Source organism: Equus przewalskii, chromosome 18 (assembly GCF_037783145.1).
Source record: "Equus przewalskii isolate Varuska chromosome 18, EquPr2, whole genome shotgun sequence".
Lineage (NCBI taxonomy): Eukaryota > Metazoa > Chordata > Mammalia > Perissodactyla > Equidae > Equus > Equus przewalskii.
Genome location: NC_091848.1, coordinates 45863591 through 45885889, shown reverse-complemented (window position 1 = coordinate 45885889; position 22299 = coordinate 45863591). Strand labels below are relative to the sequence as shown.

General features: G+C 36.5%; 1 protein-coding gene across 2 annotated transcripts in view; it reads left to right on the top strand.

The window, feature by feature from the left end:
- ATP6V1A (ATPase H+ transporting V1 subunit A) overlaps positions 1-19412 on the top strand; it is a 56093-nt gene extending 36681 nt beyond the window's left edge. For both annotated transcript variants that reach the window (XM_008523097.2, XM_008523089.2), the window contains exons 9-15: positions 3839-3961; positions 4057-4171; positions 4779-4842; positions 6257-6460; positions 13349-13443; positions 15070-15241; positions 17029-19412. In XM_008523097.2, coding sequence (XP_008521319.1) covers positions 3839-3961; positions 4057-4171; positions 4779-4842; positions 6257-6460; positions 13349-13443; positions 15070-15241; positions 17029-17121 — 866 coding nt within the window. In that variant the 3' untranslated portion in view covers positions 17122-19412. The remainder of the gene's footprint in view (positions 1-3838; positions 3962-4056; positions 4172-4778; positions 4843-6256; positions 6461-13348; positions 13444-15069; positions 15242-17028) is intronic.
- Positions 19413-22299: the final 2887 nt, after the last annotated feature.

The following is a 22299-nucleotide window of genomic DNA, read 5'->3' as shown; positions in this document are numbered from 1 at the left end:
CTTTGTTCCCACTTGTATCCCAGCTTTTGGTAGTTTTATTTCTTCACTTTCAAGATTTATAACATTCACGTTCTGTTCTGTAACCATACATCCAGTATTGGTGGTAGCCTTAGACCTATAGAGTAAAGTGGAGCCAGTTCCCAGTGGCAGTCCTTTGTCTACAGTTTCTCCATTTGTTTCATGGTTGGCTAAAATTTGACTTTGGAAGTTTCTTTAAGAAAGGCTCATGGAAACTGTATTCCCTTAATTCTTGTTTCTTCATAAGTTTGGGTTTTTTCCTGCTGCCTTTAAATTTTAACAGTAGTTTGGCTGAGTATAAAATTTTTGGATCAATATTTCTTTCCTTAAGAACTCTTATTCTAGCATTAAATGCTGGCCTGCTTTTTTCCTTTTGTAGATGATTTTTCTTTTTGTCCAGAGGAATTTCTCTTTAAATTTAAAGTTTCATAACTTTATTAGGCTATATCCCAGTATTGATAGTTTTGATAAATTTTCCCTGAGACGTAGTATACCCTTTCAATCTGTGAATATGTCTTTTGTTTTGGAACATTTTTGGGAATTGTTTCTGAAACTTTCTCTTCCATTATGGTTGTCTTCTTCAAACTGGACGCACTGGGTCTTCTTCATCTGTTTCCATGCATATCATTTCCTCTCTAACCTTTTTTTTTTTTTCCCTAAAGATTTTATTTTTCCTTTTTCCTCCCAAAGCCCCCCGGTACATAGTTGTATATTTTTAGTTATGAGTCCTAGTTGTGGCATGTGGGATGCCACCTCAGCATGGCTTAATGAGCGGTGCCATGTCCGAGCCCAGGATTTGAACTGGCGAAACCCTGGGCCTCTGAAGCAGAGTGCATGAACCTAACCACTCGGCCACGGGGCTGGCCCCCCTCTAAACATTTTTATTTAGCCTTTTATCCATTTCTTCACAGGATAATCAGTGTTTATTCTTTGTGTTGCTTCTAATGCAAGCTTCATTTCTGTAATGGTTTTATGTTTTATTTCAGCTATTTATTGAGTTCTGCTGGCTCATGAAACATCTTTTTTGATCTTACTGTATATTCCTTGAGATTTTATTCCGTGGTAGGATGCATCATTAACATTTTCTTGCATTAATTAATTGTGGTCACACTTTTCATCTCTTTCTTGGCAGGTTCTTTGACCATCATTGTATTCTATTCTTCTGTCTTTTTTCTTCCTATATTTTTGTTTAGTTCCTATATTGATGTTTATTATTACTATTACTTGTCTTTGCAAGAGATGGAATGGGTGGCAGGAATTCTTCATGGTAATCTGTGAAGTTTGTTAGGGCGTGGAGTTGTGCAATTAAGTTATTTTACTCTTTTCTCTCTCCTGCCAACGGACATCTGCAGCTACAAGGCCACTTATAATGAATTCTTTCTCTTCTGCTCAGCCTCTCTCACTTTTTACTTACTGAAAAAAAGGGGTGCTTACATGTTTTGTTTGTCTCCATCTCCCTGTTTCTCTTTGATGCCAAACTGGGTCCAAGGAACTCCTGCCCCTACTCTGTACCCTTTTTGCAGTGTTCCAAACAAAGGATCCTTCCTTTTGCCCCTTAGGATGCACCTCCTAGTTTGCAGAAGCTTAATCTGAGATGTGCAGCCTCAGGTGAATTCTTGGTGTCTCCCCACACCCTTATTTGGTTGTTACCTCATTTAAGTGGCTTTCCTCATAATTTTGTTGTGGAGGTAAACATGTCCCCTGGTTTTTGACTATAGAGTTTGTGTTTCTATATTTCTTGTTTTCCTTGTTTGGTGGTCACTTTTATGAGAAGAAGGAGAAAGTGACATATTCATCTACTATTTTAAGACAGGAAGTCTACCTATGTTTAAAAGGCTGCACAGCGTCCTTTTGTATGGATATGTCTTATTCTATTTAGCTAGCCTCCTTTTAGTAGACACTTGGATTATGGATAGTTTTTTTGCTATCACAAACCGTGCATCACCAAAACATCCTTATACATGTTTTTACACTGTTTCTTTGTCTGTTTTGTGTGCACATTTCTTTGTACATTTTTGTGAAGTAAATTCTTAGAAGTAAATTGCTAAGAATACAACTGTTAATGCAGATTTTAGATTCTGATAGCCCTTCAAAAGGGAGCACAGTGGACAAGAGTTCTGTTTCTGCACATCTTCACCAAAAGCTAAGCTTTTCACCACTTTGTTATGGTAATTAACGAACATAGAAAAGTTCGGAATATTTCAGTGAACTTCTGCCCAGCACCTAGATTTGACAATTAACATTTTACTATCTGTCTTCGTTAGATACCTATTCAGTCTGTATTTCTTGACCGTGAGCTAGCATCTTTCCTGTGTGATATTAACCGTTTTAAAACTGCCTTTTGTCCGTTTTCCTTTTGGGTGGTAGTTGTTTTTCACACTGATTTGTAAAAGCTCTTTAAAATTAGTCTTTTATCTGTCATGAGTTGAAAATGTTTTTCTAGTTTATTCATCTTTTGATTTTGTCTGAGGTTTTGGGTTTTTTTCTTGTAGGCACTGATATCTTTAGGTCTATGAAACTTCTTTGAGATTTACTCATGTATCTGTCTCTTCTACCAAGTCTTTCTAAAATATACACACACGTATTTGTGAATGTCATCACAGAGACTTAAAACATAGCCATGTTTGTATAAGAGAGGATCTGATCCTATCATCAGACAGAAATATGTGATAATTATTGTGTTTTTTAATCCTTAATAATAAGAAGTAATATTTCTTAAAGACTTTGTTCATGGAGCCGTTTTTTGGAAGCCTCAGAAATCAGTATTTTTTATCCTGAAAGGTGTAATATGATAAGTAGTAAAGTGCTGAATTTTCAAGCACTATTTTGTTTTTTATAAGCCTCTGTTTCTTTGCTGGTAAAATAAGGGAATCAGGGCATTAGAGTTTGAGAATCTTTAATGTAGCAACAACTATACATTTCTAATATCTTAGAGTTGCATAACAGTTTGTACTTTTCAGAGGGCATTTATATGTATCGTTTCATCTGATATGCACAGATAGATAGAGCAAGAGTTATTCCCTTTGAACAGATTAGGAAATCACACTGACAAATGAAGTTACTTTGCTAAAGTTAATGACAGAACAGGAACTAGAACCTAGGACTTCTTTCTGTATATTTGCTTCTTCTAAGTGGTTTACTGTATGTGATTTTACAGGACAGGACCTGGTCTGCATAGCAGAATGATCTGGATAATTAAGATATTACTCATGTTAATAACATTGTTACTTTTGAAAAATAACCAAACAAGCTAATTAGTTGAGGGGTTTTTGGTACGTGTGTGTGATATATAGACAAAAGCTACATTGGAAATTAATTTCAGACTTATCTCAACAAAGAATAGGGAAAAAATTCTTTTCCTACTTTTTAAAATGTATATTAGGGTAGACTAGGCTATGGCAGTAAATAAGCCCAAACTTATCATTGCTCGTTATAATAGATGTTCATTTCAGGTGGTCAAGGGACTCTTCTTTACTCTGACATTTTGGGCTGGAACCCAGGCTGAAAGAGCTCTTTCATTTTCAACTCTTGACTTTCAGGGCTCCTAGGAGTCCTCTCCATCTCAGTAAGCCAGAAGGGAGAAAGAGCATGGAAGGTTGTGTGGCTTGCCTGGTGATGGAACACGTTTCTTTGACTTACATTCCTTTAGCTGGAAGTCCATTACACGGCCATTTCTAAATATAAAGGAAGCTAGGAGAGATCATTTACCTGTGTGCCCCAAAAGAGGCATCTTATGTACTTACTTATTTTTCACTTCTGGGTGAAAAAGTCAGGATTTTACATTATAAGATTATAACTTGTAATATTCTTCCCAATTTAGGAATTACACTGTCAGAATATTTCCGAGACATGGGCTATCACGTCAGTATGATGGCTGACTCTACCTCTAGGTGGGCTGAGGCCCTTAGAGAAATCTCTGGTCGCTTAGCTGAAATGCCTGCAGGTAAGTCTTTGTATTGCTCGTTGTGTAAGCAAGACCAGTGGGATTTTGGGGGCTAGCTTAGAACTTCTCTTTTTAAATTTCTTTTTATTTTTCAGATAGTGGATATCCTGCATATCTTGGTGCCCGTCTGGCCTCTTTCTATGAGCGAGCAGGCAGGGTGAAATGTCTTGGAAATCCTGAAAGAGAAGGAAGTGTCAGCATTGTAGGAGCGTAAGCACCCAACTATTTACTTTTGAAAAGAAAAAAAAAGTCACTTTTTAAAGAGAATTTTTAAAGAGAATACATTTAGCCTCCTCTGAGGGTAGTGATTCTTAACCAAGATTGTACTCAGAGTCACCCGAGAAGCTCTTTAAAATGCACCTGTTTAGGTCATCTCTGCATATTCTGGTTCCATGGATTTGACTTAACTGACTTATTATGTTCAAGTCATATAAGCAGTATCTTAAGAATACTTAGAAAATTATAGACATTTTAAGGTAAGATTGCATCATGGAGAGACAAGGTGAAGATTCGTGATCACTCCGTAAAGCCATGCTTTATTCTCAGCTTTTCCTTCTTTCCTGCTTCTTCTCCTGGTTAGAATAATGAAACTGGTCATAGTATCTCTCTCATTCCTCACACCAGAAGGTATTCAGTAGTGATCCTTCTTATTTACTACTTAGTACTGGTTTTTATTTAATATTTTTTACGTGACATTTTCTTTTCAAAGATCAGTTCTAAAGTTATTTACATTAAAATTGACTTTCCAAAAAGTTTTGCTTTTTACAAGTAATTTTTCTTAAGCATTTCTAATGACTTTTTTTCCTTTTAAATTTAGAGTTTCTCCTCCTGGTGGTGATTTTTCTGATCCAGTTACATCTGCTACTCTTGGTATTGTTCAGGTATATCTTGTCCTAGTGTGGTCGACTCCTGAGCTTACCCACTCCTACCCCACCCTCACCGCTGCCCCACTCTGGTGTTACCTAAATCATCGTGAAGTATTTCATTCAGTCACTGAAGAGTAGGCGATGGTAAAATCTGGTTTGGGAACATTCTTATCACGGAGAGCCTTTAATACTATCTGTTGTTTTTCAGCTCTTTACCTAGGGTTTATAATAAACTTAGTATGTATAAGTGGAAAATACATCTGGCGCAGCAAAGTTTTATTAGTGTTAGAGTAATACTGTCCTTTAAGTTAGAATAACTCTAGTTGTGGAAACAAATAGGCCCAAAAATGCATAATGGCAAAAACCCAGTGGAAGTTTCTTTCTCCTCATAGCCAGATGATCCTGTCAGAGGACAGCTCCTTTCCATTCACTGGTAGTTCAGAGATGAGGGCCCCTTCCATCTTGTGGTTCCACCATCACCTAGCCTGGTAATCGTCTGCGTCTGGCCAGGACGAGCACAAGGGAAAACTGTGGAGAAGACACACCCAGTTTTTGAACCTTGGGCTTAGAGGCAGTCACTCCACTCGTTCTATTGGCCACACCCAGATGAAAGCACAGCTGGAAAATGTGGTCTCTGCCTACGCAGCTGCTCCCCAGCAACAGGGCATGAATTTCCATGGATAGCTAGCCAACTTGGCCATTAAAAGAAGTCTAAATAAAAGATGTAGTCAAGGCAGGGCTATCATAAAGAAAATATATGTAATGTATTCATAAATATATGTATTATTCATGTGGGAAAAACGGAATATTTGTGTATGTTTCTGTCAGTATCAAATAAAAAGAAATGACAGAGGTTAAATTTACAACTCTCAAGGTCTTTATCCTTTGCTAAAATTTTGATTTCTAAATTTATTAATTTATAAACTGCAAGGAAAGGGGAGCAAAGTTAGGAATGCATAAAATACATGTGAATGTTTGACCTCAAACAAATGACTGTTAGATCTTATTGGATTGGCCTCTAATGATAGGGGATTGAATTCAATTAGAACATTTAGAGGTTTTTAATCAAAGTGAATATCTGTTCTATCTCAATAGGCATTTTTGGTTTGTTTATATTAGACCATAATAATCTTCAAAAGAGTCAATTAATTTTTGTTTTTACTATCAGATTTGACGCACTATTAGGGAAATTCAGGTAAATTTTTAATTTGATTTGTAGATATTACCAATCCTGAAACTGGAAGAAATATATTTTTTAATTGCAAGTTTTATTCTATTTCAGTTATACATGGTATAGACCAAAAAGATATATAACTTGACCAAAAAATTATAGAATTACATATTTAGGATAAACAAATATGCCTCAATACTTTTTAATTTTAAGTTTTTAAGAAAAATCATTGTAATTTTTCTGTTTGTTTTTAATCAGGTGTTCTGGGGCTTGGATAAGAAACTAGCTCAACGTAAGCATTTCCCCTCTGTCAACTGGCTGATCAGCTACAGCAAGTACATGCGTGCCCTGGACGAGTACTATGACAAACACTTCACAGAGTTTGTTCCTCTGAGGACCAAAGCTAAGGAGATCCTGCAGGAGGAAGAAGACCTGGCAGAAATCGTACAGCTTGTGGGGAAGGTGAGTGGTTAAGCCCCATGGAGGAGTTACAGTGAGTTACAGTGGAATGCTGTGAGGACAGATAGTACCTCCGATATGTAGATTCTTGCCAGCAAAGTGAGTACTTATGAAATATTTTTTAAACTATAGAATTTTAGATTATTCCTTTATCCAGAGGATATTTGAAGGACCTCCTTGTGTTGTGGAAGATGAAAGATGATTATTGTTTTAATTATCTATTGTTGAGTAACAAACCGCTCTCACACTTCGTGGCTTGAACAGTGCTTTGTTGCTCATGGTTTTGAGGTTGATGGACTCAGTTGGATGTTCTTGCTTGGGGGCCCTCATACAGTTGTAGTCATGTGGAGGCTGAGTCTGCAGTCATCTGAAAGTTTCTTCCCTCACATGTGTGGTGCCTCGGCTGGCATGGCTGCAACAGCTAGAGGTTGACTGGGCATTTCCCTCTCTATGTGGTGTCTCCACGTGGCAGTTCAGGGCTCTCAGAGTAAGTATTGAAAAAGAGAGAAAGTGGAAACCAGCAGCCTCTTAAGCCTGAAACCTAAAACTAGTAAAACATTACTTTGTTGTATTGTTTTGGTCAAAGCAGTCACACAGCTTCCCCAGATTCCAGGAGAGGGATTTGCACTTCAAAATGGCCAGTTAAGGGCCAGCCCCATGGCCCAGTGGTTAAGTTTGCACACTTGGCTTCAGCAACCAATGGTTTCAGTGATTCAGATCCTGGGCATGGACCTAGCACTGCTGATCAAGCCGTGCTGAGGCGGGGTCCCACATAGCACAGCCAGAAGGACCCACAACTAGAATACACAACTGTGTGCTGAGGGGCTTTTGGGAGAAGAATAAAAAAAAAAAATGATTGGCAACAGTTGTCAGCTCAGGTGCCAATCTTAAAAAAAAAGGCTAATTAAAAGAAGTAACTAAATTGTTAGAGTGTTTATATGTCTTTTGATCCTTTATAGCACTTAGCATGGTCCTGGTTATGTTGTAGATGAGAAAACAACAGTTGATTTGCTTTTATTTTTTTTAATAGAGTCTACCCATCACCAACCAAATTAGAGGTGGTAGAGTTAGGCTCTGTTAAGATATATTTTGCAGGAGCATCAGAGCTAGGAGTCAGAAGGATTGGATTCTAGTTCTGTTTCCTTCAGTAATTAGCTACATGACCCTAAACAAATGACTTACATTCTTGTGTCTGTGTCATGATGTTTCAGATCAGGATAGTGTAATTAAATTTAGCTAAATTAAATTCCAGAATTGCATAACTTCTCAGATAGTACGCTATGCTATAGTCAGAACCTCGGAGTTCTCTATCTGGTTCTCTTCTTTTTATTATATCTTATAGAGCCACCTCTTAATTTTTTTCCAACAAAAGGATAATATTATTAGATAGCTTGCACATATGAAATACTCCTTATTTGTAAATGAGTACTGTGGCCCTCTAAGAGGAACTAAAAAAAGACTTCCAAAACTAGACAAAGACAATACAATACAAGAAAAGAAAATTCTAGCTTCATTCTGTTTATGAATGTAGGTATAAAAATCCTACCCCAGCAGCATATTAAAAATAATAAAATAATACATCATGAGCAAGTAAAGTTTATCTCAGGAATGCAAATATGATTCAACACAAAATCTATTATTATAACTCACCAATGTAATTCATGTAATTGCGAACACATCTCGACCAATGTGGGAAAAGTATTTGAAGTTCATTACCTATTTGTGATTTTTAGAAATCTCTTAGCAAACAAGGAATAGAAGGGAACTTCCTTAATTTGTTAAAAATAGTATACTAAAACCTGGGAAAAATTTTACTTAAAAAATTTCTGATATATTCCATTTAAAAATCAGGACTAAGACAAGAATGCCTATGATTACTGCTTGTCTTCAATCAGATACCAGAGGAAGTAACCAATGATGTAAGAAAAGAAAAAGTTGTAAAGAAAGAGATGAAAATGTCATTATTTGTTGATAATGTGCTCATATAACTAGAAAAATGACAGAATTAACAGAGAAACAGAACTAACAAGAGTTTGGTGAGGCATTAGATTCAGGATAAACATAAAAAATCAAGAGAATTTTTCTATGTTAGCAATACCAATTGGGAAATAAAACTAAAAATAAGGTGTCCACAATAGCAACAAAAACTAGAATATAGAAACTAACCAAAAATATATATTTCTTCTCAGGAAAACATTTTAAAACTAATAAATGAAACAGAAGATCTGAAAACAGAGAGAGAAGGTCCATGCTCTTGGATAGACTTATTAGAAAGATACTGCTTCTCTTTAATCTATAAGTTTGATGTGATGCCAATCAAATTTTCAGCTGAATCTTCTGAGTAAATCAGCAGTCATTCTAAAATTCGTTTGATATCACGAAGATTCAAGCCTTAAAAAAAAAGAGTGATAGTTGGGGCCGGCTCCGTGGCCGAGTGGTTAAGTTCTCGCACTCTGCTGCGGCTGCCCAGGGTTCGGATCCTGGGTACAGACATGGCACCACTCATCAGGCCACGTTGAGACAGCGTCCCACATCCCACAACTAGAAGGACATGGGACTAGGATATGCAACTGTGTATAGGGGGCGTTTGGGGAGATGAAGCAGGAAAAAAAAAAAAAGATTGGCAGCAGTTGTTAGCCCAGGTGCCAATCCTTAAAAAACAAAAAGAAGGAAGATTGGCAACAGTTGTTAGCCCAGGTGCCAATCTTTAAAAAAAAAAAAAGAAAGAGTAGTAAAAAGGGAGCTTTTCCTTTATTGGATATCAATACAAAACCACTGTAATAGAGCCAGTCTGGTATTGGTGAATTAACAAATAGATCAGCAGAACAAAACAGAAACAGACTCGTGTATATGGACCCTTGATAATGCAAAGATGATACCACAGGTCAAGGGAGAGGAGGATGGATCGATTCAGTCAGTGGTGACAGAAAACTGTTTACTATTTGGAGAAAAATAAAAATGGATCACTACCTAATTCCACATACAAAAATAGACTCCAGATAGATTAACAATTTAAATATGAAAGATAAGACTTGCAAGAAGTGATAAGAGAATATCTTTGCCATCTAGGGTTGCAAAATAACTTTTTTTTATTGGTGAAATTCTTTTTTTTTTTGGCAGTTCTTTTATTGAGGTCGTAATGGTTTATAATATTGTGTAATTTCAGTGTACATTATTATTTATCAGTTTCTGTATAGACTGCATCATGCTCACCACCAGTAGTCTTAATTTTTATCTGTCACCATACATATGTGCCCCTTTACCCCTTTTGCCCACCCTGAAACCCCCTTCCCCACTGGTAACCACTAATCTGTTGTCTTTATCCATGTGTTTGTTTATCTTCCACATATGAGTGAAATCATACAGTATTTGTCTTTGTCTGGCTTATTTCCCTTAACATCATTACCCTCAAGGTCCATCCATGTTGTTGCAAATGGGACGATTTTGTCTTTTTTATAGCTGAATAGTATTCCATTGTATGTATACACCACATCTTCTTTATCCGTTCATCCCTAGAAGGGCACTTGGGTTGCTTCCCCCTCTTGGCTATTGTGAATAATGCTGTAATAAACATAGGGCTGCATAAGTCTTTTTGAATTGTTAATTTCAAGTTCTTTGGATAAATAATCTGTAGTGGGATAGCTAGGTCATATGGCATTTCTATTTTTAATTTTTTGAGAAATCTCCATACTATTTTCCACAGTGGCTACACTGGTTTGCATTCCCACCAGCAGTGTATGAGGGTTCCCTTTTCTCCACATCCTCTCCAACATTCGTTATTTTTTGTCTTGGTAATTATAGCCATTCTGACAGGTGTAAGGTGATATCTCATTGTAGGTTTGATTTACATTTCCCTAATAATTACTGATGTCAAACATCTTTTCATGTGTCTGTTGGCCATCTGTATATCTTTGGAATAATATCTTTCATTTCCTCTACCCATTTTTTGATTGGCCTGTTTCGTTTTTTGGTTGTTGAGTTGTTTGAGTTCTTTATATATTTTGGAAATTAACCCCTTGTTGGATATATGATTTGCAAATATTGTCTCCCTGTTGGTGGGTTGTCTTTTTGTTTTGTTCATGGTTTCTTTTGCCTTGCAGAAGCTTGTTAGTCTGATGTAGTCCCATTTGTTAATTTTTTCTTTTGTTTCCCTTGCCCGAGTAGACATGATATTCAAAAAGATGCTGCTACGACCAATGTTAAAGAGTGTGCTGCCTCTATTTTCTTCTAGGAGTTTTATGGTTTCAGGTCTTACATTCAAGTCTTTAGTCCATTTTGAGTTAATTTTTGTGTGTGGTACAAGATAATGGTCTACTTTCACTCTTTTGTAGGGGGCTGTTGAGTTTTCCAAACATCATTTATTGAAGAGACATTCCTTTCTCCATTGTATGTTTTTGGCTCATTTTTCAAAGATTAACTGTCCATGAATGTGTGGCCTTATTTCTGGGCTTTTGGTTCTGTTCCACTGCTCTGTGTGTCTGTTTTTCTGCCGGTACCATGCTGTTTTGATTACTATAGCTTTGTGGTATATTTCAAAGTCTGGGATTGTGATGCCTCCAGCTTTGTTCTTTTTTCTCAGGATTGCTCTGGTCATTTGAGGTCTTTTGTTGTTCCATATGAATTTTAGGATTCTATGTTCTCTTTCTGTGAAGAATATCATTGGGATTCTGATTGGGATTGCATTGAACCTGTAGATTGCTTTAGGCAATATGGACATTTTAAGTATGTTTCTTATTCCAAATCACGAGCATGAAATATCTTTCCATTTCTTTATATCTTCTTCAGTTTCTTTCAATATTGTCTTATAGTTTTCAGTGTATAGGTCTTTCACCTCTTTGGTTAAATTTATTCCTAGATATTTTATCCTTTGTGTTGTGATTGTAAATGGGATTTTATTCTTGACTTCTTTTTCTGCCAGTTCATTATTAGCGTTTAGAAATGCAATTGATTTTTGTAAGTTGGTTTTGTACCCTGCAACTTTGCTGTACTTGTTAATTATTTCTAATCATTTTCTGATGGATTCTTTAGGGTTGAAAAAGGACTTCTTAAACACATCTCCATATGTACAAGCAATAAAACAAAAAAAGTTTTTCGATTACATAAAAGGTAAAGATTTTTGTTCAACAAAGGCCTACTGTGGGTAACGGTAACAAAACAGATGACTGATTGGGAAAGGAAGTTTGTGATGTCTAAAACTGATGGAAATGTGCAAAGAACTGTAAGTTAAGAAGACTAGAACCCCAACAGAGATATGGGCAAAGGAAAGAGCAGACAGACTATAGAAGAGGAAACAAAAAGATTAGCAAGCCTGTGGGGAAATGTTCAAACAACATTAAGATATCATGTTACACTGGCCAGAAATTCAAATATCAGAAAGCTGGATAATCCCAAGTGTTGTGGGGCTAGAGGAACTGGTGTCCTGGTAGGAGTGTTATCTGGGGCTGGCATTGTGGAGAGCAGCGTGAGAGTACTTGCTTGTATATCCTGCGACCTAGCAGTTCTGTTTCTGGATATTTATTTCAAAAGAAATTCTCAAACAGGACCTTAAATGGACATGTGTGTGGTGGCAGGGAGTTAGAGGAAATCTGAGTGCCCTTTACTGGGGGGCAAAAGAACTACATAAGAGCTGGAAGCAGCAGATTATGTGACACACAGCAATGTGGATGGATCTCAAAAGCAAAGTGCCAAAGACACAGTAAGGCTGCTTTATATAATTAAGAATACCAGTACAAAATAAAATACACATTCCACTTGAATTTATGCAAATAAAAAGATATACATAAAACATGTTTTAATATTTACTTGTGCTTGAAAGGGGGTTAAGGATAAAAGGGATTAAAAAAAGAAAAAAGAAAAGAAGCAGAAGAGCTGAGCCTTACCTCTAAGGAGCTTAGTGCCCATCGCTAACACAAGACTGCAGTTCGCTCACTGGGCCCATCCATTTCCCACAGCTCCCAAGAAATCCACACTTGTCCGGCTGATAGGGTGTCTGCAAAATTAAAGCCTCTGAGGCAGCGCTGTTTAAGAGCGAAGCTCTGTAACAGCAATCCCGATAAAACAGCACTCAGATAAGTACATGCTGACTGTACTTCGCCTTTCCACAATTCTATACACCATGTAACGTTAAAAAAAACTTAACTGTTTATGGGCTTTGTAGATTTTCGTGAAACAAACTTAAGACTAAGAATTCAAATAATTAAGATAGCAAGCCAGGATGTGAAGAAGAAAGTGTTTCAAAAAAAGAACGTCAGGCTGTTTGTATACCCATGGTCATAGCAGCACTTATTCACGATATCTAAGAGGTACAGAAGCCCAAATGTCCTTAGATCAGTGAATGGATAAACAAAATGTGGTATACATATGTATATATGTATATACACATACACAATGGAATATTCAGCCCGAAGAGGGAAGGAAAATTCTAACACATTCTACATGGAGGAATCCTGAGGATGTTATGTTAAGTGAAATAAGCCAGTCACAAAAAGACAAATACTGTATGATTGTACTTATATAAAGTATCTAAAGGGGTGAAATTCATGGAAACAGAAAGTAGAATGGTGGTCACAAGGGGCTGGGAGACGGGGGAACGGGGAATTGTTTAATGGATATAGAGTTTCAGATTTGCAAGATGAAAAGTTATGGAAATCTGTTTCACAACAATATACTTAATGCTACTGAACTACACTTAAAAATGGTTAAGATGGTAAATTTTATGTTAAATGTTTTTACCACAATAAAAAAAAGCAATCAAAAAGCAGTTATGAATGAATTTATTAATGATAAATGATTGTGTGTTGATAATATAGTTTCCACTTGCTAATTGATTACAACCATCAGTCCCGCATTATGGGAAGTAAGTTTCTAAAAATATGTTTTTCTCTTCTCTAGGCTTCTCTAGCAGAAACAGATAAAATTACTCTGGAGGTAGCAAAACTTATCAAAGATGATTTCCTACAACAAAATGGATATACTCCTTATGACAGGTAACCTATCCTGATTTTCTTTCTTTCTTTGAGGATTTTCTATCAAGTTTTGAAAAAGGAGCTACCTACACATTAAGAACCTTTTTTTTCTCATACAGACACACTCTGACTCAATATGTAGGTTTATTTTGTGTTTTCATAGCAGACATGTAACAATCTAATATGTTCCCTTGTCTTGATTTTGCTCACTTGTCTGGTTTTGACAGTATTTTCACTCCTTATCCAACCATCTGCAGTTAGATTTAGTCATGGCTTAGTGTGCAGAACCTGGGAGCCATCGCCTCCTTCAGAAGCTTTCACCAGCTGTTACCACTGCCCATGCCTTGTACTCTCTTCCTAAGTAATTATGCTCCGCTTTCCTGCCTCGGTTCCTAAGACCCTAGTATTTGTTTCCACCAAAGTCCCTGTTAGATATCTCACCAGCCTCTGCTGCCCCTGCCCAGTGCTTGCGTTTTTCATTATTGTCTCTGCTACTACCGTGGTTTATTTAAAGTTCACATTTCTTTTTTTTTTTTAAAGATTGGCACCTGAGCTAACATCTGTTGCCAATCTTTTTTTTTTCTTTCTCCCCAAAGCCCCCCAGTACAAGGTTGTATATCCTAGTTGTATGTCCTTCTAATTGTGGCACATGGGACACTGCCTCAGCATGGCTTGCTGAGCGGTGCCATGTCCGCACCCAGGATCCAAACCAGTGAAACCATGGGCCGCCGAAGCGGAGCACGTGAACCACTCGGCCACAGCGCCGGCCCACCCATTTCTTTTAAACTTTGATAATTTGAGCCCTTTCATCACAGGCTAGCTTTTCTCCCTCAAATCATATTTGGCCCCATGTAAGACTGAAGAGGGCACTGAAGAAATAGAAAGGTTACCAGAATGTAGGACAAGCAGAAAATATGACAATATAGTCAGTACGGCTCAAAAATCTTGATCAGGAACTTAAGCTCTAGCAACCACCCACACAAAGATAACAAGGGGAAAAGTTTTGGAAAGACTGTAAGTGAATGCATGAAATTGTGTATGCCAATGTGTTTAAGCGTGTCCAAAAGTTGACGTGAATGCATGTGATCCAAGTGGACTATTAACTTGTGTGCTTTCCTCATTAAAAGGTACGGGTAACTGAAAATGAGCACGTTAGTGGGGGCGAGGGACACTATGAACTGTAGGAAATTACAGTTTCCTGCTTTGCTATTATTCATTAGACCTTAACCCACTGTCACAGGGGAGTCTTTATAACTCAAGTGATTTTACCATTTGGGTTATTCCTTTAACTGCGTTGTACAAAACAAACCCCCAGAGAGTCGTGAGATTGTAGCAATACTGTTTCATTGTTCTTCCTGTTTGATTATTGTAACAAATAAAAATAAGCATCACTCTTAAAATAAATAAAAGAATACTTGTCTCTGTCTATCCGTCCACCCCATATCCTGAGGCGTCTCTGTCTAAAAACTCTGGTTAAATAGTTATTGGTGTTTTTATTCCCTATATTTCATCCAATAAATATAAGTAGTCTGCATATTTAAATAAGGAAGCCAATGCTCTGGTATTTTATAGGTGAAGTTTTATACAAAGTCTGAAGCTGCTTTGGATTTTGTTTTTGTTAATTATTTTGACTTTCATTTACCCTAGGTTCTGCCCGTTCTACAAGACAGTGGGGATGCTGTCCAACATGATTGCATTTTATGATATGGCCCGTAGAGCCGTTGAAACCACTGCCCAGAGTGACAATAAAATTACATGGTCCATTATCCGTGAGCACATGGGGGAGATCCTCTATAAACTTTCCTCCATGAAATTCAAGGTATATTTTGTTTCTACTGTAACTTTTACTAGTAGGAAATTTTTTTTTTTAATTTTTCAATCATTTGAGTCTCAAACCTGTTATGTGAAACATGCATTTATCCTTTTCATACATGCTCAGGTTATGTAAACCCAGAAAAGACCTCAAAGTTATGTTCAAATAGGAATTCTAGTGATAAAAATTATAGTATGTCATGTCTAAAATAAATGCTGACTTGTTTTCCTGTTTTTCTTAACTGCCAGGCAATTTAGAGCTAAAAGCATTGCTGAGCAGCAATTACCTTACCTCAAGTACCTATTAACATCTACCCACCATGTTTGTCTGAAATGTCTTCTGTTGTTTGCTTCTTTTAAGTATCTTATCACACATCATTTTTAAGTGGACTCTCATTCTTTTGGAAGTATACAAGACGTAAATAGACAAATGAAATTGTTGGTAGAAACTCAAATGTGTAAGAATCTTTTTAAAATAATTGATCCGTTGAATTGTATTTGATGATTTCTAAGTCATGACATCCAAGTATACTTACTAATCACCTTTTGAGAAATTTAGAATGATTCTCTGAATGGGTCTTAAATATATAATGTTTATTTACACTATAGGTTGAAAATAAATCTGTACAAATAGACACTACTGTATCAAGAATTGAAAAATATTCACACCCTTTGAATCCTGTCATTCCACTTCAAAACTTATAACCCAAGGAAATAAGCAGAAATTTTTTATATGTATATATGTAAAAGGTTGTTTATTAAACTTCTTAAATGTCATCCAAGAGTGAACAGAGCCAACAGTACATTATAGGATGTACATTATGGCAAGAATGTTATGAAGGCATTAACATCTTTTTTTCAAAAAATATCCAAAGACATGAGGAAATGCTTATGGTACAATGAGTGAAAAAAATCGGGTTACCAGGAAATTCCATATGTAATTTGAACCAAATTTTATTTTTAAAAGTTACATGTATTCATAGGAAAAAGATACAAAAAAATATATGCAATAACAATATAATAGTGATGGTTTCTGGTAGTATGATTAAAGGTGATATCTTTTTTCTACTTATATATGCATTGTATCAAATTAACATCCCAGTTATTTTTTAATGTCCTTAGATAGTCTTCTGTAGCATTGTTTTATGGACAGAGAGAAATATTTTACTATTCTTAGGCATTTAGGAATTTCCAGTTGTTGGTATGGACAGCTTGTTCATGTAGTTGATTTTATGTATTTTTCTAGTATAGGTTTCCAGAAGAGGAACGATTGGATCAGAGATCTTAAATATTTTAAAGTTTCTTTTATACATATTACTCAAATTGCTTTCCATGGATTTTAAATTTGGTGCATTTTAAGATTGTTTCTAAAATTTTACTTCCCTGTCCCAATGTGATACTACCAGACCTTGAATAGTAAATTCTGTTTTGACTAAATTAATTCCAACTATCATACACGTGCAGTGGAATGCATCTAATACATGATGCTGCCTAATTTCCCAATATTTTGCATATTGTTGAGGATAAATCCATTGGTCATTGAATACAATTAGCAGACAAAATACAAAACTGAAATTTTGTCTTCTTTCTGTTTGGTTGGAGTATTACTCCATTTATACATTTCTACCCTTAAAAGAAAAAAGGAAAATAAGGGTAATTTTGACTCCTGCCTGTGTTTTACCAGTGTACCTGACTTAACCCAATACTCAAAATATAGTAAATATAAGTAACTTACTACATATTCTGAAAATTCTTTTCCAAAGGTAAATTGAATTCTGTAATGTCTTTTTTCAGGATCCAGTGAAAGATGGTGAGGCAAAGATCAAAGCCGACTATGCACAACTTCTTGAAGATATGCAGAATGCATTCCGTAGCCTTGAAGATTAGAACTGTGATTTCTTTCTTCCTTTTCCTCAGCAAGCTCTCATATGTGTATATTTTCCTCAATTTCTCATCTCAAATCATTTGCCTCTTTATTGTGCAGCTTTGAGACTAGTGCCTACGTGTGTTATCATTTATTTCCCTGTTTATTTGGTAGGTCTTATATAAACAGACATTCCTTTGTTCCAGTGTTTGAAGGGCCTCCCTGATCCTTTCTCCGAAGTGGTGAATGTGATAAACATGATGTACGATGGCTGCACTACTGTAAACTCGCACTTAGGGCCACGGCCCTCTGCGTCCTGGGTTTGCCCTTTCCTCATTGCTGTTAAATTGTAAACAGGACTACTGCATGTGCTCTCTTCACAGTGGATTTGGAATGGAAGGCCAGATTTCTATACATTTTGACAGGTACTCTGTGAAATGACTCAGTATCAATGTGATAAGGCTATCTGCAGCTTAGTGGTTTGCTAAGTAACTGCTTTGCAGGAAATAATTGCTTTTTCAAAACATGAATGATTAATCTTCCAGTTATGCATTGCTTCTCCCAGTATAAATCAGGATTATTTATGGGAAACTGTTGGGAACTATCCTGTTCAAAACAGGCATTTGTGGGGCTCAGCACAATATGTGAATCAGTACCCTCTGAAAAAGTGAAAAAGGAGCCAAGTGGTCAAACTTAGATTAACATCATTTGTTAAAGCATATTTTGTATCATTAGGAAAAATTCAGTATCAAGAATTATTCTACTGCGTTACTGGTAAATTCTTTTTAAAATTACATTTAAAACAATCACTGAGAACTTGATCCACATCACACCCTCTTTCTTTTCCTCAAATGTCTTAGAAGCCTCAGCTTCTAAGAATCATGTGACGGTGGGATGGGCAGTAAAATGCCACAGAGAATATATTTAGTTGTGGTTAGAGGCTTTTGCACCTTTAAGGACCAGCTGGACTGTAGCGGTTCTTGGGGCCAGAGTGGCATTATGTTTTTACAAGATACATGTGTCACGTGTTTGCATTTTTGTTTCCTTATTGAATTTTTGAACAACCAGTTTACCAATTGTAGAAAATAGTACTTTTCATGTGGTTTTTGATTCATTGGCTCAAAAGATTGCTCAGAGTATCTTTAGCCAAAGCAGCACAACAGCTTCCATTTTGTAATAGGAATGAAATTAATTCTTGTATCTGCTGATAACAGAATCTGGGTCATGTGAAAAAAAGATCATTTCATCCTGTCTTTTAAGTATATGTTTAAAATAATAATTTCTGTATTTGTATAATAAGGCACACAGCAGAAAAGCTCTGAGAGCAACAATTTCCCATTCACTCTTTCGGACCAATAGTACTGGTACCATTGCTTCCTCTTTGGGAATAGGGAAGGGTATATGAACATATCTAACAGCCTCAAATACCCAAATGTGATAGCATAAATAAAGTATTTATTTTATGCCTCAGTATGTTATTATTTAAATTTTTAGGTAATGTATTTCTCTTGGTCTGTTAAGGAAAGATGTAATCTGTAGAGAATTCAGCTATAGTTTGTTTAAATCCTTGCAGATTGCATGTCCTGACAGTGGCCTGCTATACAGGATAGGTATTCTTCCATGCAACTTCTTTTAACCTTTCAGAATATTGGAAGAGAAAAATGATGCAATGATTTGTTGAGATATGGACTTAATGGTGCTGCTTAATCAGTTTGCTTCCAGTGTGGCCTCCTACCCGGAGGCCCTAAGACCAGTGGACGTTCAAAGGATTTCAAAAACTTTCTATTCCTGCCTTATACCTACCAGCAAACTAGGACTGTGATAGTAATGAATGATACAGTGAAGAAAGTTCGACCAGGTTTGTTGTCTGCTGTTCTGAATTTGCAGTGTACATTCTTACTCCTTTTTAAGAATGTTGATGTATGAGTGTGAAGATGCTAGAGAAACTGTGCTCAGATATTCCTTGTCAGTGTCCCTTCACCTGTATGTTGTGGAACTTCAGATTGGTCATTGATCATATTTCTTTAGTAAGAATGTGTTAAAATTACAACAGTCTTTTAAAAAGATGATGCAGTTCTATATTTATTGTGCTGTGCCTGGTCCTAAGTGCAGCCAGTTAAACAAGTTTCATACGTATTTTTCCAGTGTTAAATCTTACACATTGTACCCTTTGGAAATGTCCTTCCATCCTGAAGAACGAATAGAAGAGGCCATATATATTGCCTCCCTATCCTTGAGATTTCACTATCTTTATGTTAAAAGTTGTGTATAATTGTTAAAATCTATGAAAGAATAAAAAGTGGATTTAAATTAACATTTTTTTCTTTTGTGTGTGTGTGTGTGTGTGGCAAGACCTGCTAAAAAACAATGTACATTGTTGTATTTTGACTTACTGTTTTCAGTGTGAACTTTAAAATGTTTTATTTCTCCCTTTCTTTATAGATTGTCACTTGAGATCCTGAAATTGAATTGGGGCCCTCAGTATAGACTGCAAAAAGTTCTGTAATCGTGTACCACTATGATTTGGAAATATGGTATACAGAATCCCATATCATTCTGAATATTACTTTAAATTGAAAAGTGAATGGTTTCTTAAAATACACTTATAAATTAAAGGAGATTAGCGGACTCATCTCTATTTTTGGCAAATGAACTAAAGCTTGTAATTCATGATTTTGCAAGCCAAATTATAAGCTCTAATGGAGCAACATGTTACTTGGGACATATTTTATTTCCATAAGTGTATTTTTAACAATTTCCAAGGGAGTGAAGAAGCAGTGTGGAATGAACAACTCTGTATTGCTATGGAATGCCAAGTTTAAGTAGAGAAATATTTAAAAATTCACAGGAAAGCTTATTCATTATAGAATGTTTGGGTAATTTTTAGTCCATTTGATAATATCCCAAAATGTTCAGGTTATTAGTTTTAATGTATTGCTGCAATCTCAGAGCTCAAAGAAGGGAACCAACTTTCCCAGGTGAGGCATGATAAAATGCCACTGAAGTTGTTCTACGGGCTTCCTCTGAGTTTGAGTTCCCCCAGAAGTTGACTCTGAGATAAGTGTTAGAGTGCAGGCAGGTTATTTGGGGTGTTATCCTAGGAAACACCAGTAGAAGAGTAGAGAATTGAGGCAAAATTGAAGAAAGCCAATGAAAGTGTTCATTATCCAGCAAATCAACACTTTGGACTATTGAGCACAAGGCTGCTGGGGCATCCTGGGAGCAGCTGAAGAATATGCTCCTCAGTTATCCCAGGGTGCAAGGGAACTAGAGCGCATTCATCCGTCATTGATTGACAACCAGCTCCTGTCAATCATCCCTTGAAGGCTGTTCCCACAAAGACAGGGAAAGTCAACGCCCAGCACATGCATGTAGGTAGAGCAGGCACTGGTGGCCGCAGAAAACCCTCTGCAAAGAGATCTAGGTGTGAGCAGTTGGGCGGTCAGACTGGTGTGCACTGAGATGGGGGTCACGGCCAGGGAGATTTAGGTGGGCACTACTAGCAGCTGCTTTGGGTCTCTTAAGAACCCAGAGGCAAAACGATCATTCAATCAGAACTGGAAAGCCATTGTTATGCAAAATAAGGAAGCACCCTGTAAAAGGGTCAGGACACTCTTTGAAAAGAGTTTTTTTAAAAGAGAAGACTTTTTTAAAGAGCAGATAGTACACACACCGGTCATGGTTATAAATAGGGAGATGTGGGGTTTAATGCTCCTGAAAGTAAAGCAGCTTCTTAGATTAATGGAGATTTTGATCATTTATTCCAACCCCCTCATTAATACAGAAGAGGAAATTGAAGTCCAGAAAAGTTGCCCAATGTCACACAGCTACTTAATATCAGAATTGAGTCCTCCTGATTTCTGGTGTCTCCTTGCAGTAAATCATACTTTATATCTTTTCCTTAGGTAGGCACTTCTCATCTAGAGCCAAGAAGTTGGGTTGAATAAATGTCAGATAGATAAAATAACCAGAAGAAAAGTAGGGAGGAATGACTGGCTAGGCAAGGTGGTCGTGGACAGCGTGATGACTCATTTATTTTAAGACGGAAAACGTGACTGAGAAACTTAGAGTTTGAGCCAGAGTTTAGGAAGATGAATCTAGAAGTTCAACCATTTTTACTAAAATTACCTAGACGTCTTCAAAGTGGGTAGGAACAAAAATATAAACAATAATAAATATCTTACAAAGGACTATATGCAGAATATGTAAAGAACTCCTACAAGTGAAAAAAAAGGAAGGATCTTAATAGATAAGTGGGTGAAAGGCTTGGACAGGCACTTCACAAAATGGCCAGTTGATATTTGAGATACTCAGCTTCTAGTCATCAGGGAAATACAAATTAAAATTACAATATGATACCATTACATACTCACCAGAAGGTCTGAAATGGAAAGGAGAGAGAATACCTAGTGTTGGTGAGGATGTGGAGCAACTGGAACTGTCATACATTTTTGGTGGGAGTGTAAATTTGTACAACCACATTGGAGAACATTCTGATCGTATCTACAAAGTTGAATTAGGAATACCTAGTGATGTGTGAATCCCATTCCTAGGTCTATGCACAAGAGAAATGCGTACGTATATGTGTTACTAAAAGAAACATACCAAAACGTTCATAGCAGTACTATTTGTAATAGTTCCAAACTGGACACTACCTAGATGGCAGTTTAGAAGAACGGATAAGTAAATTGTAAAATACTATACAGAAATGAGAGTTAATGCAACAACATGCATGAATCTCACAAACGTAATATTTAGTTAAGCGAAACAAAAGAATATATACTGCATGATTCCGTTTATATAGAATTCAAAAACATAAAAGTAATATATGGTGTTTGAAGTCAGGATCTGAGTTAGACCTGGTGAGGAAGGGGGGGGTTAACAAAAGGAGGGTGGCAGATGGGGGTACTTCTGGGGTGTCGGGAATGTTCTAAGTTGATGTGGGTCCTGTTTACATGAGTGTGTTCATTTTGAAAACATCACACACATGATTCAAGCACTTTCCTGTATGTGTGTCATACTTAATAAGTTTACCAAAAAAAAAAATAATAATAATGATTACACTGAAGAGATTTCTATTTATTGAAAGTAGTTTTGCACTAAAGAAATGTACAGTGGTGGTTTGAAAATGCTTTTAAATGTTGCTGAATAATAAAATGATCACGTTTTTGTTTGTTTGACTTTTAAACCTGTACTTTTCT